Source organism: Haliotis rubra, unplaced genomic scaffold (genome assembly GCF_003918875.1).
Source record: "Haliotis rubra isolate DU_JTF1 unplaced genomic scaffold, ASM391887v1 Scf1, whole genome shotgun sequence".
NCBI lineage: Eukaryota > Metazoa > Mollusca > Gastropoda > Lepetellida > Haliotidae > Haliotis > Haliotis rubra.
This window is the reverse complement of record NW_025764891.1, coordinates 4,892,789-4,908,159: the sequence shown is the minus strand read 5'-3', so window position 1 is coordinate 4,908,159 and position 15,371 is coordinate 4,892,789. Positions and strand designations below refer to the sequence as shown.

Below are 15,371 nucleotides of genomic sequence, written 5' to 3'. Positions count from 1 at the left end.
TTGATCCAATCAATCCAGTGACCGATATTATGCGCTACGTCACATCAACTAACCAATATCCTGGGCCCCGTTCCACAAAACGATCGTAGCGCTAAGATGATCATAACTATCATACTTTATCATAGACTTACGACTGTCGTAGCTCTACGATCACTTTGAGGAACAGGGCCCAGATCTTTAACTACCTCTTATATTTTATCGGTTTCTTTTTTAATCGTTTAATAGCACACTCAGCAATATTGTCTGTCTGGTAGCAAAGTATATTCAGCAGGTAAGTTACAGCTAATACAAAGCCCAGAATATACACCTTAACAACTGATCAACACAAGGAAACTATTTCACAGACAGCATTATTTAGACAGCAAGGCCTCTATTATTTAGATAACTCTGAAATTGCTGTATCACATTTTTATGCCCTAAAAAAGCCATAGTCAATAGTACATTCTGACCTTTTCAAAGATGGCACTGTCACTATGCCATTTCATGATGGTGTCGAGTGCAGAACAGAGGAAACGTCCATACCGACTAGCTTCATTTTCCGTGCAGCTGGTCACAGTATAGGTAATATCACAGAAGATCTAAAACACAAGACACAATATCAGGGCTGAAAAGCCTGATAACACTTAAAACAATATTGAGTGTGAAAATAGCAAAATCATAACAAGTGTTTGCCACTGATATGGTAATGTCCTGCCACTAAAGAATGCAGGGGTCGATTCAAGGAAATGAAACATACTTGCACCCAGTGCAACCTAAAGCAATCACCTTGTTGCATCAAACCAAAACAGGTTGCACCTCCTGCTTAATATAAAATCTTATATAATGCTTGAGTTTTGGTAAAGATGGTTTAGAACAGTAACCATTATAACAAAAGAAATCACATACAAGATGTCTGAAATGGTGTCTGCATAGTCACCAAATGTAGGCTGTTGACATAACTGAAAACATTGGGTGTAATGTTTTATGAGATCGCATTTAAATAAGTTTGAAAAGTATTCAAAGTGTTTGTTGACCTTGAAGATAAGGTCAAGGTCACCCAAATCAACTGGTGTCTGCGTAATCCCCCAATGTAGGCTGTCACCATATTGGAGATATTTGATACAACAGTGCAGGAGATATCATGTTAACAACAATTTGAAGAGGGTCAAGGTCACCCAAATCGACTGGTGTCTGGGTAATCCCCCAATGTAGGCTGTCACCAAATTTGAAGACATTGGTTACAACCGTTCATGAGATATTGCGTTAACAAGAATCGGGACATACGGACGGATGTACGTACGTACAGACGCCGCCGAATACAGAGTGCCACCTTCCGCGTTGCGGCGGGGGACAATGATCTGGACATCCCATTCTTAGTGACGTTATGTCCATTTGCATTTGATTAAAAATGTCCATAGCAATCAACACAAAGATGGTTTTGTAGGACACAAAGATTTGATGTGATTCCTGTCAAAAGCCACACTCAGCATTATTCCTGCTACATGGTGGCCTGTAAAGCAACCAGTCTGGACCAGAAAATCCAGTGAAGATACTGTGAACAATGATCCTACATGGTTTGATGACATCCTATCAATTAATTCATCAAGCATGACTACCCAAACATGTTATTAGGGATGAAGTCTGACCCTGAATTTCTATGGGTTGGGAGGGTTTCTGAACTAAACATGTTCTGTACAAAGTGGAAAAAAAAGAAGTTCCAATCTGTCTTACTCTATCATAGCAGATTAGAGTTGAGAAGTGAGGTGTCTTCAGCTCATGAAGCACATGTATGAACTTGGCACAGAAAACAGCATCACTGGCTGTGAAGCAACATCGAGGGAAGATGCATAACTGGAGGACCTCTGTGATCGCCTCACTCTTGGAACCTGCAAAACACAAAACAGGGCTGCCAATAATTCAACAGAAAATTCAGGAAACAGTGATATGCTTGCAGCTGATAAAATATTAAAATTTGATCTGTGGAACAAAACACGGGCTTCCTGCATGATGTATATTGGACCACAAGGTTATCCCATGGCCCAGGCTGCTAACGCAATGAATGCAAGCTTAATAAATCTCAATATCACAAACTTTATTTCATTCATCAAATGTCTACAGTTGTTATGACCAATGCGAAAAGTGATATGTCTGAATCCAGTTAATGTGTCATACCCTCACGTGACAGGAACCAGTGATCACGTTCATGCTGGAGTCGAGCCATCACTCGATTGACATGCTCATTCTGCTTCTTTTCCTCCTCCTTAAGTTTCTCCATCAGGTTGTTACATCGTTCCTTCTCCTTCTTCTTCTTGCTCTGGGGCTGCAAGGGAAGAAGAGATGTAATGACAATCGGAATAGAATGACTAGCATTCCACAGTATGTATTGATCTTGTCTGTAAAATCTATGGTATTCACAATGACATAGCAAACCATTAAGCATCTCTTCATTAAAACTGATAACGCTTATGTTTACAAGAGACAAACTGTTCAGGTAAGTTAAAAAGAAAAATATTGTACCAATTTTAGTCAAAATCATGATGATAGTATGGGAAAATTGTGAAATCACAAAGCACATGTTTGAATGTGTAGCTAGCACATCAGCATCAGTAGTGGTGGGTTGTGATGGAAGTGTTGGTTATGGTTGCATTGGTGGTGTTGGTGCTGGTTGTGGTTGCATTGGTGGTATGTTGGTGGTGGTGATGGTGATGATGATGATGGTGATGGTGATGGTGTTGGTGATGGTGTTGGTGATGGTGGTGTTGGTGATGGTGGTGGTGATGTGTGTGATGGTGATGTTGGTGGTGATGGTGGTGGTGGTGGTGGTGGTGGTGGTGATTGTGCTGGTGGTGGTGATGATGTGCTGGTGGTGGTGATGGTATTGATGGTGATGATGGTGTTGATGTTGGTGATGATGGTGTTGATGTTGGTGATGATGGTTTTGGTTGTGTCGGTGAAGGTGTCAGTGATGGTGTCGGTGATGGTGTCGATGTTGGTAGTGATGGTGATGTTGGTGTAGGTGATGGTGTTGATGATGATGGTGCTGGTGTTTGTGGTGATGGTATTGACGGTGTTGGTGATGATGGTTTTAGTGGTGATGGTGATGGTGATGGTGGTGGTGGTGATGGTTATGGTGATGGTGATCATGTGGTGTGGTGGTGGTGATGGTGCTGGTGCTGGTGGTGATGGTATTGACGGTGTTGGTGATGATGGTGGTGGTGATGGTGATGGTGATGGTGGTGGTGGTGGTGGTGTTGATGGTGTTGATGATGATGGTGCGGGTGCTGATGGTGATGGTATTGACGGTGTTGGTGATGATGGTTTTAGTGGTGATGGTAGTGATGGTGGCGGTGGTGATGGTGGTGGTGATGGTGATGTGATGATGGTGGTGATGATGGTGATGATGATGATGATGATGGTGGTGGTGGTGGTGATGATGATGATGGTGATGGTGGTGTGGTGGTGGTGGTGGTGGTGTTGATGGTGTTGATGATGATGGTGCTGGTGGTGATGGTATTGACGGTGTTGATGGTGATGATGGTGTTGGTGGTGACGGTAGTGATGGTGGTGGTGATGGTTGCAGGGGTGGTAGTGTTAGCTGAAAAGACTCACCATGTCCCTGTTATCATCAATGGCATTGATCTGGCTGTTGAGCTGCTGAATCTGTTTCTCATACGCTGGAGTCGGGGCTGCCAGGTCGTACATTGATAGAGACCAGAAAGTCAAGTAGAACTGAGGGCTGCAACAGCAAACAAACATGTTCCAATCAGTAACACCATTCTGTGTATTTCAATGCTCCTTCCTAATCTCATGGGCATATTTCAAGAAAGGAAAAAGGGTTCGTTTGGAATAAAAGCAGTACTTATGAAGTGCCTTCAGAGGTGAAATGAAGGTTTCCTAATTGTGATTTGTCATTTCTAAGCATGGGTTCTTTCAAGCTAGGCTGACATAGCACTGCCAGAAAAGCAACATAATTATTTTCTTGAGAGAGTGACGTAAACTGTACCTGATGTCTTCCCACACTTTGCTTGGATATAGAGAATGGACCAGGTCAATGGTTGGTTTCAGGACTTCTTCAGATGCTTCAATATAGCGTTGAATCTGTTGACAGAGAACAGTGGTCAACTGCCAGCAAACATGATCAAGAACACAAACAGCTTCCTGAGATCATGTCCACACGTACATCGAACCATATTCACAGAGGGATATGCCTGCACAAAAGTTTACTTTACAGGCCTGTTACCGTACACCGAGATGTCCCAACTAAACGTAATCTTTACTCATGGCATGGTAGACCCTTGGCAGAAATAAAAAATATAACATCTGCCTACTATTCAAGTGATGAGAATGCATATACTGGTAACTAAAACTAGTAACAGTCTCAGGAACAACACTTACCTTTGTCTGACTACTACTTTTCTGGCCTTTATCACTCTTTCTCTTTTCTTCATACTTGGCCTAGGAAAAGAATGAAAAATAATACAGGTTAAAACGAAAGGCATTTGTTGGATTTCTGTTGAACTAAAATATCATATGCCAGAGTGTAACATTATAACATAAGAACCTTGTTAAGAGTATTTACTAGGTGGTGTCTGTGTGTGGTAAAAACAAGCTGGTTGGAAACAAACCATGAGCCAGGTGGTGACATATTCCTGGCAACCTTCTGCTGGGCTCCATCAGCCCTAAAAAAAAATATGTTGTGGTTCGGATTACCCGACCGACCCTTGAATTCTGGTCCCGACCCTAGTGTTTTTAAGAGGTATGAATAAAACAAGTGTTTGCCACTAATATGGCAATGTCCCCCGCCGCTAAAGAATGGAATATCTATATTTACTACTTTCTATTTTTGGTCACATACAAGGAGTATGAGATGACTGGTGTCTGCCTAATCACCCAATGAAGGTTGTCAACATAATTGAAAACAATGGGTGCAATGTTTTATGAGATATCGCATTTAAATAAGTTTATAAAGTGGTCAAAGTGTCATGGTGACCTTGAAGATAAGGTCAAGGTCACCCAAATAAACTGGTGTCTGCGTAATCCTCTGATGTACAAGAGTAAGAAAAGTGGTCAAAGTGTTGTGGTGACCTTGAAAATAAGGTCAAGGTCACCCAAATCAACTGGTGTCTGCGTAATACCCCAATGTAGGCAATCACCAAATTTGAAGACATTGGGTACAACAGTTCATGAAATATCTCGTTAACAAGAGTTAAAAGTGTACAAAGTGTTGTAGTGACCTTGAAAATAAGGTCAAGGTCACCCAAATCGACTGGTGTCTGCGTAATACCCCAATGTAGGCCATCACCAAATTTGAAGACACTGGGTACAACAGTTCATGAGATATTGCATTAACAAGAGTTTGAAAAGCGGTCAAAGTGTCAGTGTCCTTGAAGATAAGGTCAAGGTCACCCAAATCTACTGGACCTTCACCAAATTTGAAGACATTAGGTAAAAACAAGAATAAGGTCAAGGATAGAAAGTCAACATGATAGCTGCAAGCTTGTTGAATAAACAATTACACAATAAATCGAAAAAGAATGTGTGAAGAAAAAAAATATGAATTCCTACGTAGTCCTACCCTAAATTTTAGAGGTGTAATTGGAACCACAACATTTTTTGTGTTTTGGCTGGCATACTGTGTCATGGTCACATTATTGTATTCAATACCCCAATGATAGCACCCAAAGTGAAAATAAAGATCCTGTTTTGTACAAACTAGATATCACATTGGTTGGTGAATCGGATTTACATTTTATAATCAATGATACAGGGCAGTAATGTGAGAAATATAATTTCCTACCTTTCCTAACAAGAGTGTGATTTGGAAACAATTTGTGAATGCAATTCTGTGTAGATTTGTGTTATATGATACAAATAATAATGCAACTGACATTTAATACAGGAACACTAAAGATAAGGTTTGACAATGTCACCCAATCCGGGCAGATTTGCTACTTTTGTGATAGAAGTGCGTATCCCCCAATGTAGACTGCTGACTTTCTTAGGTTGTTATATCTGACATGTGACACTTGTTTGCTGTTTATATATCTTTTTTGTCAGGTTTTGATTTGAAACAATTTAATGAAATGCATGTTTAATGTGTAGATTTGGGTTATATGATACAAATAATAATGCAACTTAAAAACTTTAATACAGGAACACTAAATAGATACTGCACCATGTGCTGTTTGAAAAACGTACTATCCTACCGACTGAGCATTGAAAACACTTCTACGACGGTGTACTCACATTGATCCCATGTGCATAGAGAGACCTGGACAGGAAGAATGCCGAGTCAGCTGGTAGATGAAACGTGGTCATGAGGACATCTATACTGGGCAGTCTCTTCACAAACTCCTCCGTGCTCAGCTGCATGGACAGGAAGCTGCCAAACTGAACCAGTGTGTCCTGACACTGGAACAAAAGGAAACAACACGCCTTGTCATCATTTGAATACAATCAATGTATAGCATCTCTCCTATATTGATCTTTCAGGATTCAACTTCCATATGGATATATTGAAGCTATGGCAATAACAAGTTCAGCTATGCCCTTTGTACTGGCAACTACAATTTTTTCAGTTGAAAATTTCACATATTATTTTTATCATTCTTATCATGAATATCTTTGTAACATTATCAATTTGTATAACTACAATACACAGACTGTAACTGAGTTTGGTTTTACCTTCACGGCTGGGGACACCAGAAATGGGCTTCACACATTGTATAACAACTACAATACACACAACATATACATGACTAAAGATACATATACTGCATTGAAAAATAATCTCAAAACTATCATAACAAGTGACTAGATGCCGTTTATATTCTGAGACCCAATATCAATCATATACTAGATACCAATGTAGCAAACGTGAACACAAAAAGAAACAATAACTTATAAAATGTGACACAAAGAAAGATCGGCATACCTGATCATAGAGTTTCCCCACAAGTTTGAGATGCCTGTTGGATCCTTCCTTAAAGACAACACAGTTCCTCTGCTGGGACATGAGCAGACATAGTGACAGAGCAAGGTCATGTTCCAAAAGTGTCTCCTTCAGGCGAGTTGATGACTTCTTGGTGTTGCGCACCTGGGCAAAGTAGCCTCCCTAGCAAAGTTAAGAGTGAATGAGTGAGTATGGTTTTAGGCTGCTTGAAGCAACATTCTAGCAATATGGGTTTCACATATTGTACACATGTGAGCAATTGAACACCAGCCTTCAGCATGACAGGTGAACGCTTTAACCACTAGGCTATCCCACTGCCCTAGCAAAGATAAGAGTGAGTTTAGTTTTACACCGTTTTTAGCAATATTCCAGCAAAGCAAAGATGTAACTTACAAGGTGAGGTGAGGTGAGGTGAGGTGAAATTGGGTTTAACGTCGTGCTTGAGAATATTTCGCTCATATGACGACGTGCATGCATGTGTATGTGTATGTGCGGCTGCTTGTACTAGCCAAGACTGAAGCTGGTTTTATAGTGCTAGCCCACTGAGATACCATGCCACAGTGAAGCATGAATACCCCACTCAGACACATTATACTGACTCCGAGCCGACCAGTCCTTGTTGTACCCATTAATGCCGAGCGCCAGGCAGGGACCAACAAGTACCATATTTTAACGTCTTTTGGTATGATGCGGTCGGGGATCGAACCCGTGACCTTCCGCTCTCCCGGCGGACACTCTAACCACTACACCACGGAGGCGGTCTAACTTACAAGGATACATTACAGACAACTAATTACCTTTGGAACATATCAGTTAAAAATAATTAGTCGTGAGATAAAAATAACAGGTGTGATTTTGTCTTATTCAGGATTGAATGTTTTTACTTTAGAGCTAGTGAAAAGATAAAGGACCCTCTTTTTTTAATTAGTGTCTGTTCATATGACTTGTGGCTAAGAATTAACAGGCATATACTTTCACTGGAACATGGTGTAGTATTTTCAAGCTATTCCTTTATAGAAGTTTGAACCACATTTATAATTGAGCATGACTTCCCATATTTGAGAGGAAGCTCACTATAAATTGCTTGGGTGTTATTTCAAATGTGTAACACCGTGTGTAAGAAATGTTCATAGACTATTTTTGAGATGCCTACCTCCTGTCTGAGCAGCTCGCCTCCCGTCATGGCTTCCAACTGGTCATTGGTGATCTCCTCAGATATTTCCACACCCGTCATCTTCTGTACCACCTCCCTCAACAGCAGCAGGTCAATACTGCAACATCCCAGACAACGCTTGTGACGGACTACAGTGAATGAAGCCTAAAGCCTACACAGACAGTGCGACAGTACTGAAGCCATCTGCATCCTGATCATCATATTGACAGACTACATACCCAATGAGGTGATAATTTCAACCATGATACTATATTGTAATGCTTAATAATATAAAAGAAGAGATATGCAAATGTACAAAGCATCATATTTCAGATTTAGCATTATACTTGGCTCAAGATTCTCATTGGTTTAGAAGAAAAATCACGTTCTCCATTTCTCCTACCACTAACCTGCATATAATTCTCTTACTCATGCAGATAATTTGATTCGACAACATTTTAAGAACTGTGCAATTTGAATGAGGTACAAAACACAGATAAGACAGCACATGGGTTGAAGGTATTTAATGTAACAGAATGGAAACATACAATGGATAACTAAGAACTCTGCAGGTATCCATTTTGTCAGTACAAACATAATATTCAACACTAAACAGAGACCAAACCAATGAACTTGTCCTCACCTCTTGCCTGCCTTGAGTTTATTGGCCACATACTGCATGATCCCAGCCAGTTCCACCTGATACTTGCGACAGATGCACCCAGCAAAGTTTGCCAGGCCTGGAAACAAGGCATTCTGTTGAAACCTCTGCATCATCCTTAGTATATTTATACTTGACATATTCATTAGTTTTATGAATCTCTGTTTAATTACAACAAGTTTCATAAAAGAGTTTCCATACATATTGGAAAATACGCATATCTATTATCAAGACCCAAAATAATTGTAGGAAAACAAAAAGTCATCATGAAGCAGACATACCAAATCAAACTGAGACTTTGGAGCAAGTTGGTACAATTCCATGGAGTAATTCCATGTGAAGTAATGTTAATCTGATCAGGTAGTTCCACAAATTGATCAATACAATAACAAAATAACTTATCAGAGACTATGCATGTTATATTTAGTTTCATGCTACACATATAGTTGGTATCTCTGATACACCTAACCCTTCCACCCTATTCTCAACAGATTTTGCACTTCAATGATTTTTCTCTACTTACTCTGAAGCCACAAGGAGATGTTTGTGTCATCATGCTTCATTCTCTCCTTTTCAGGACTTGCCACGGCTTCTATTATACAGACTACATTCAGTGAAGGAAAGAGTAAAAAAACATCAGCAAATGTTGTCAAACAGTAAATACGTGGCTAAAATATCTCTAGCTACAGTTATGCAAGCATCTCTTTATTAATTGGAACACTTTTTATGGATAGACAACTTCTTTGTTGCAGTAGTAGTTGTGACGTTTCAGTGTAGATCCTAACACTGTTATCAAGCAAATTATACACAACATTTGCACAAGGAGAAATATATACATGGCAGGTATTGTTAGGATCTACACCGAAACGTCACAACTACTACTGCAACAAAGAAGTTGTCTATCCATAAAAAGTGTTCCACATCATACCAGCTTCTAAACGCCACTTGAGAAAGTCATGTCTTCATTATTATGTTAAGAATGTGCATTACAATCACATAATGGCATGACAGCTTAAAGGTCACATGCAACGTAAAACACAACTTTGCAGATTCTGATACCTTTCCATATGGACTTACCGAAACAAATCGTCAAAAATGCAAATTCAAGTTATAAAGTTGAAAAATAACGCGATGAAAAAAAACGCGCGAAATCGGAGTTCAAACGTTTCACTAATTTTCCCCAGACTTTTCTGGGGAATACGGGTTTCAACAGCTGGGCTGCGCTCATAGCACGTGCGTAGTGAAATAGGTTCGCGCAACTTGGAAGCGGGCTGTCTGGTGAATACTCGGTGAAGGCTTTGGTGTGAGCTATTTTCATAATGTTTTGTTGATATCTCACAGGCGAGCTTTTATATGTTATGACGGTTTATATAATTTCATTTGTCTATTTCACCACACGTTCTTCTTACCGAAGTCACTTTCTCAGTTCGATACTTAAAAGCAATGTCATTATTTAGCGTTGACACAATTTCTAACTGTGATATAGATATGTCGTTGTCACAGACAAAACTCAATGTCTTGTGTTATTGACACCTATGTGTCTGCCTGCCAGTCTGCTAATGACAATATTCAATACACAACTGCGATCACTGACCACATGCAATTTGAACTTAACACCAATCAGGCTATACACCATAAACAAAACGCATTGATTTATGGCCCGAGTTCGGTCTCTGTCACATTATGTAATTACACGGACAGGCAGGTGTGATACTTGAACACATGACATGTTATGATGTCTGTTGATTGCAAAATGTTATACACAAAAAATGAGCATGTATTTACAAAACCCAACATCTCTATATATACACACACAATGAGCCGGCGGCATCTGCTAATGAACCAGCCGTTAGACTTGAGTGCACACCCACCCGCTCTGACTGGGTTCGGTATCCCGGCTGCTTCGTTTCGAGGGAGGTAAACCTAAGTACAAAATATTGCACTTTTGATTTGCGATTATACGCTTATAATTTTGTTTATTTGTTTTTTCATAATCAGCAATGCATATTATATGTCATGAAGAAGTGATAATTGTGTTTTAATTATGTTTGATTTTTTGGTTGCATGTGACCTTTAAAAATATTTAGGAAGGAAATAGGAATATGATGCAGGCCATAGTTACACATTGGTAAAATCCATGAGTGTCTGTTTGAAGCAAGGACTGTAATCCCGTAAAATGTGAGATTCAAACCTGCAGATCCTAGCACCTAAGGGATGCAACTCTGCTTAACAAATTACAGTGACAAATACATATAAGCTAAAAAGCTCATCTTCACATATATGTACGATAATGACAATGACTGGCCCCGCTTTAAAATCTTCATAATTCCACATCTTCTAGTGAGTTTGACACTCTTGCAATGTCTGGTTGCCGTGAGTGAATGTGAGACAAAAGGATACATGCTAAGACATCATAGGAGAAGGACGTGAGGAACTTGAGTGAGTCCACAACCGGGCCGATGAAGTTATCATAGCGCTGGATTTGAGACAGAACCTGAAAACCACAAAGTACAATTACACAAGCAGTATATGGACCATCAAAAGTAGCACATGCCAAATATAAATACCAAAGTACCAGGTATATGCAATTTATAAAACCAAGGAAATGCTTTTCAGATTTCATTCCCTTATAGCAATAGCAACAGCAACTGTGCAAAGCAGGTCTGTCTCATGAGGAGTGAATCTGCATTTCATGAGGAAATGACATAAGGATATATTTCCTAGGTCTAATAAAACCAAGCTTTCTTAATTCTGACATTCCCCAGATGTCACATATTCAAAGTACTTACATATTCAAACACTACCCCTGGGTTGCTGTGACTAAGTTTTCCAATTTGTCGACCAGATGGCTTGACTGTTTCTTTGGACAAGCGCCTGTAAACAAGACACACATACCTCTATGATCACAGAATTTGTATCATTCCTTTAGGAAAAACAATGCAACACTGTGGAACACACACATAAAGGACACGATAGAAATCTGCTTACGGATGAGATGGTATGTCAACAAATGTGACTGATACTATCAGTAACATCACACTGACACACTATCAAGTCAAATTCATAAGACACCTCTTACAAGTACAGATTAACAAGGACATATTCTCACCATTAAATCTCATCGGGACACAAACATTCAAGCTATTACAGGATAAAAAATTTGCTTCAGGTCTGTTAAATGGCTTTTTGATAAAATACCAAAAAAGAACAACAGTGACTGAAAGATCCTGCGAGAAGAGACATCTCTCTAGACTCTATAGACATTTAACACATGACAGTTGGATGTCTTCCCTGAAACACGTACTTCATGATGTACTTGGCTCGTTCCAGACAGTCCGCTCCTCCTGATGAGGATTGCATGATGCTGATGGGAGTCATTCTTCCAGTGACCATACAAACGGTATCTGAAAAGATAACATGCAACTTTCAAGTGAGGTGAGGTGAAATTGGGTTTAACGTCGTGCTTGAGAATATTTCGCTCATATGACGACGTGCATGCATGTGTATGTGTATGTGCGGCTGCTTGTACTAGCCCAGACTTAAGCTGGTTTTATAGTGCTAGCCCACTGGGATACCATGCCGCAGTGAAGCAGAAATACCCCACTCAGACACATTATACTGACTCCAAGCCGACCAGTCCTTGTACCCATTAATGCGGAGCACCAGACAGGGACCAACAAGTACCATGTTTTAATGTCTTTTGGTATGACGCGGTCTGGGATCGAACCCGCGACCTTCTGCTCTCCGGGCTGACGCTCTAACCACTACACCACGGAGGTGGTCTGCAACTTTCAAGTATTCAAAACAATGAGGTTATAGACATCCAAATAAATCAACAATGTATGTTTTGAATTCATAATGAATTATGACTTTCGGTGTCTGTATATCTGGACTGTATTGTTTAAGTCACATTTTCCACATTATTTAACAACACATGTTCTTCAATATCCCCAGCCACAGTGTTCTGTTCCTATTTAAACAACTATTCATTTCTCCTACAAATAGCGATACATAAGCTGATAAATGAGAAACAATTTCTGCAAAAATCTGTCCCCATTGGGCATACCGTGCACTAAGTCAAGAAACGCATGACAAGGGCCATAACTCTGTAACAAATTATAAGTTTCCGTTTTCAAAATCCATCAAGGCATTCATGTCCTGAAAACACATATCAAATTTGGTCTCCCTATCAACAAAGGTTTTTGAGAAATTCTGTCCCCATTATCTTGGACGGATGGACAGAGCTCCGACTTTGTGGCGGAGATAATAGTCTATTACAAATTTCTACAGTTTCTGCAAAAATCTGTCCCCACTGGGGGATAAAGTACAAGAAAAGCATGACAAGGGGCATCTCTGTAAAGAATTAAACACGCTTTCCATTTTCGAACTCCATCAAGGCATTCATGTCTTGAAAACATACCAAATTTGGTTTCCCTATCTACAACGGTTTTTGAGAAAATCTGTCCCCATTATCTCGGATGGACAGATGGACAGATGTATGGACGGAGCTCCCACTTAGTGGTGGATAATAATACGAACATTCACGACAGTACTTGCGAAGAAATGTAATTTTTCAACTAAAATTTATATTTTTATACTTATCCTGACTCATGATCTTTTGCTTATCTCCCTTTTCCTTGCAAATGGTAGTGGAACACTTGAATCCCTTGAAGTTCCCGAAGCGGACGTATAAATACACTCACCCACGAGTTACCTCCCTTTTGCCCTTTCCAGCGCAAACAGTCATGTGACCAGCCTTACTTGTCACTCTCTCCTGATTTTCTGCCCATGCACTTGGATCTGCTGTGAAATCTGAAGTGTTTCCATCAGGGAGGTTGGGAGGGCTTCTCGTCATGAGTCAGGATAAGTATAAATATATCAATTTTACTTGAAAAATTACACATTTTTTTCTTATCCTGATTCATGATCTTTTGCTTATAGAATTCGACGGATTGGTTGTGGGTCAAGCCACTTCGTTGATTCATCAACTGTCCTTAGATACGTCCTGTATCCCCCCATGGGAACTGCGAAACGGCATTTCTGTGAACCTATTCTTCCAACTTCCGCTATAACTGGGATGGATGTGTGTGTGTTGGGGTTGGGGTTGGGGTACTTTTTTGTCTTACTTCAGTCTCAGACAGGTTTTTTATTGTTCCCAATGTGATGAGTACAAAAACATGATGAGTACAAGCATATAGAGGAATATGTGCACATATCAGCTAGTGGGCTCAATAGCGATATAGTACACTAAGTACATTGAATATCAATATCAGTGATAATGTTTTTATTTAATAGTCATTCAGGGTTAAATTCAGGGATGAGAGGAAACTATTTGGCTAAAAAGCTTTCAACATTATTATTTCTTCTGGAGATGAATGATTCAGTGGTAAATATGTCTTTCAATATCCTTAAGTAATTATCAACTTTTGGAATTGTTTTTGTCAAAGAGCAAGTGTAAATATTTCTCTTAGCAGATAAGATTGTGGTTCAGTAATGGGTTCTTACCTAAAAAGCCAAATCAGATCAAAGAGTTTGTCAAATTAAGTGTTTGGATACGTTTCGTAATCCACTGTTCAAGTTTCTTCCAGAAAGTTGGTTTCATCACATTCCCAATATACATGGCATAAGGTTTCAACAGAATCATTACACAAAGAACATATTGCATTGTCCACCAGATTCATTCTAAAAGGTTCTTTTTTGGTATAAACAATTCATACTGAAATCTAACAGTTTCACATCTCTTAAATTCTTTCTATAAATATTAAAAATCAAATGCCAATCAAAATCAATACAGTCAAATAATGTTTCCCATTTTTGGCACATGTGAGGTTTAAAGATCACATATACTCTAGTTGGGTACCAATACATAAATCACTAACTGGCATCGCTATAAATGAAACCCTGTCATTAAAACTACTCACTTCGGTCTTTAATTAACTTAAATCGACCTTTTTGACAACAGTGCACAATTCTCACCCGCGAACGAAATTTCAACCAATCAGAGCGTGGCGTCTCTGTGACGTCATATGAGGAATAGATATGAGGGCCAATGCAGAATTCATCTACATTTCAGGGGGTAAATTATCTTGTTTACAGGTTTGTATAAACCTGAAATCGTGACAACTGTTGTGGAAAATGAAAGCTATATGTTCTCACAATCTACTGTCATTTAATTTTGTCTCCTGCTTTGCCTAGTTTCCGAGTTACAACTTGTTTTCATAGACGATTCTGTCAAAATTGATTGGTGTCGTTAGGCCCTATTTGTATAATGACTGATCCAAATTTATCCCATTTCTGTGTTTTTTTACCTCGATATTTAATCATGTCATGTAAAAATCTGTTTGTATTCTCAAAACAGTGTCGGCCCATAAGTTTTCACATGCAATACAGCAATTAATACTCCCTTGTTGTAACCCATGTTGGGTGGTATAAACCTACACATGTTATTTGTCATCATTCACTTGATGGTCAGTTAATGAATTTATAACAGGTATAATTAGTGGTAACACACTTAGATTACCCGACAAAGGTTCCCATTTGGCATTTCTTGTGTCTGGAGTAAATATTCAACATTATAAACATCGATCAAAGGATTAACCAATAACACCCTGATTGATTAATTACTT

At 39.4% G+C, this 15,371-nt stretch overlaps 1 protein-coding gene across 1 annotated transcript in view; it reads right to left on the bottom strand.

Moving 5' to 3' along the window:
• The window catches only part of LOC124288030 (THO complex subunit 2-like), a 53,369-nt gene that overhangs the window by 25,597 nt on the left and 12,401 nt on the right, over window positions 1–15,371 (bottom strand). Inside the window, 15 exon segments of the mRNA XM_046724625.1 lie at window positions 450–578; window positions 1,711–1,865; window positions 2,152–2,299; window positions 3,589–3,715; window positions 3,983–4,077; window positions 4,375–4,434; window positions 6,226–6,390; window positions 6,914–7,093; window positions 8,085–8,202; window positions 8,728–8,824; window positions 9,269–9,349; window positions 11,146–11,239; window positions 11,535–11,619; window positions 12,050–12,085; window positions 12,087–12,149. Coding sequence (XP_046580581.1) covers window positions 450–578; window positions 1,711–1,865; window positions 2,152–2,299; window positions 3,589–3,715; window positions 3,983–4,077; window positions 4,375–4,434; window positions 6,226–6,390; window positions 6,914–7,093; window positions 8,085–8,202; window positions 8,728–8,824; window positions 9,269–9,349; window positions 11,146–11,239; window positions 11,535–11,619; window positions 12,050–12,085; window positions 12,087–12,149 — 1,633 coding nt within the window.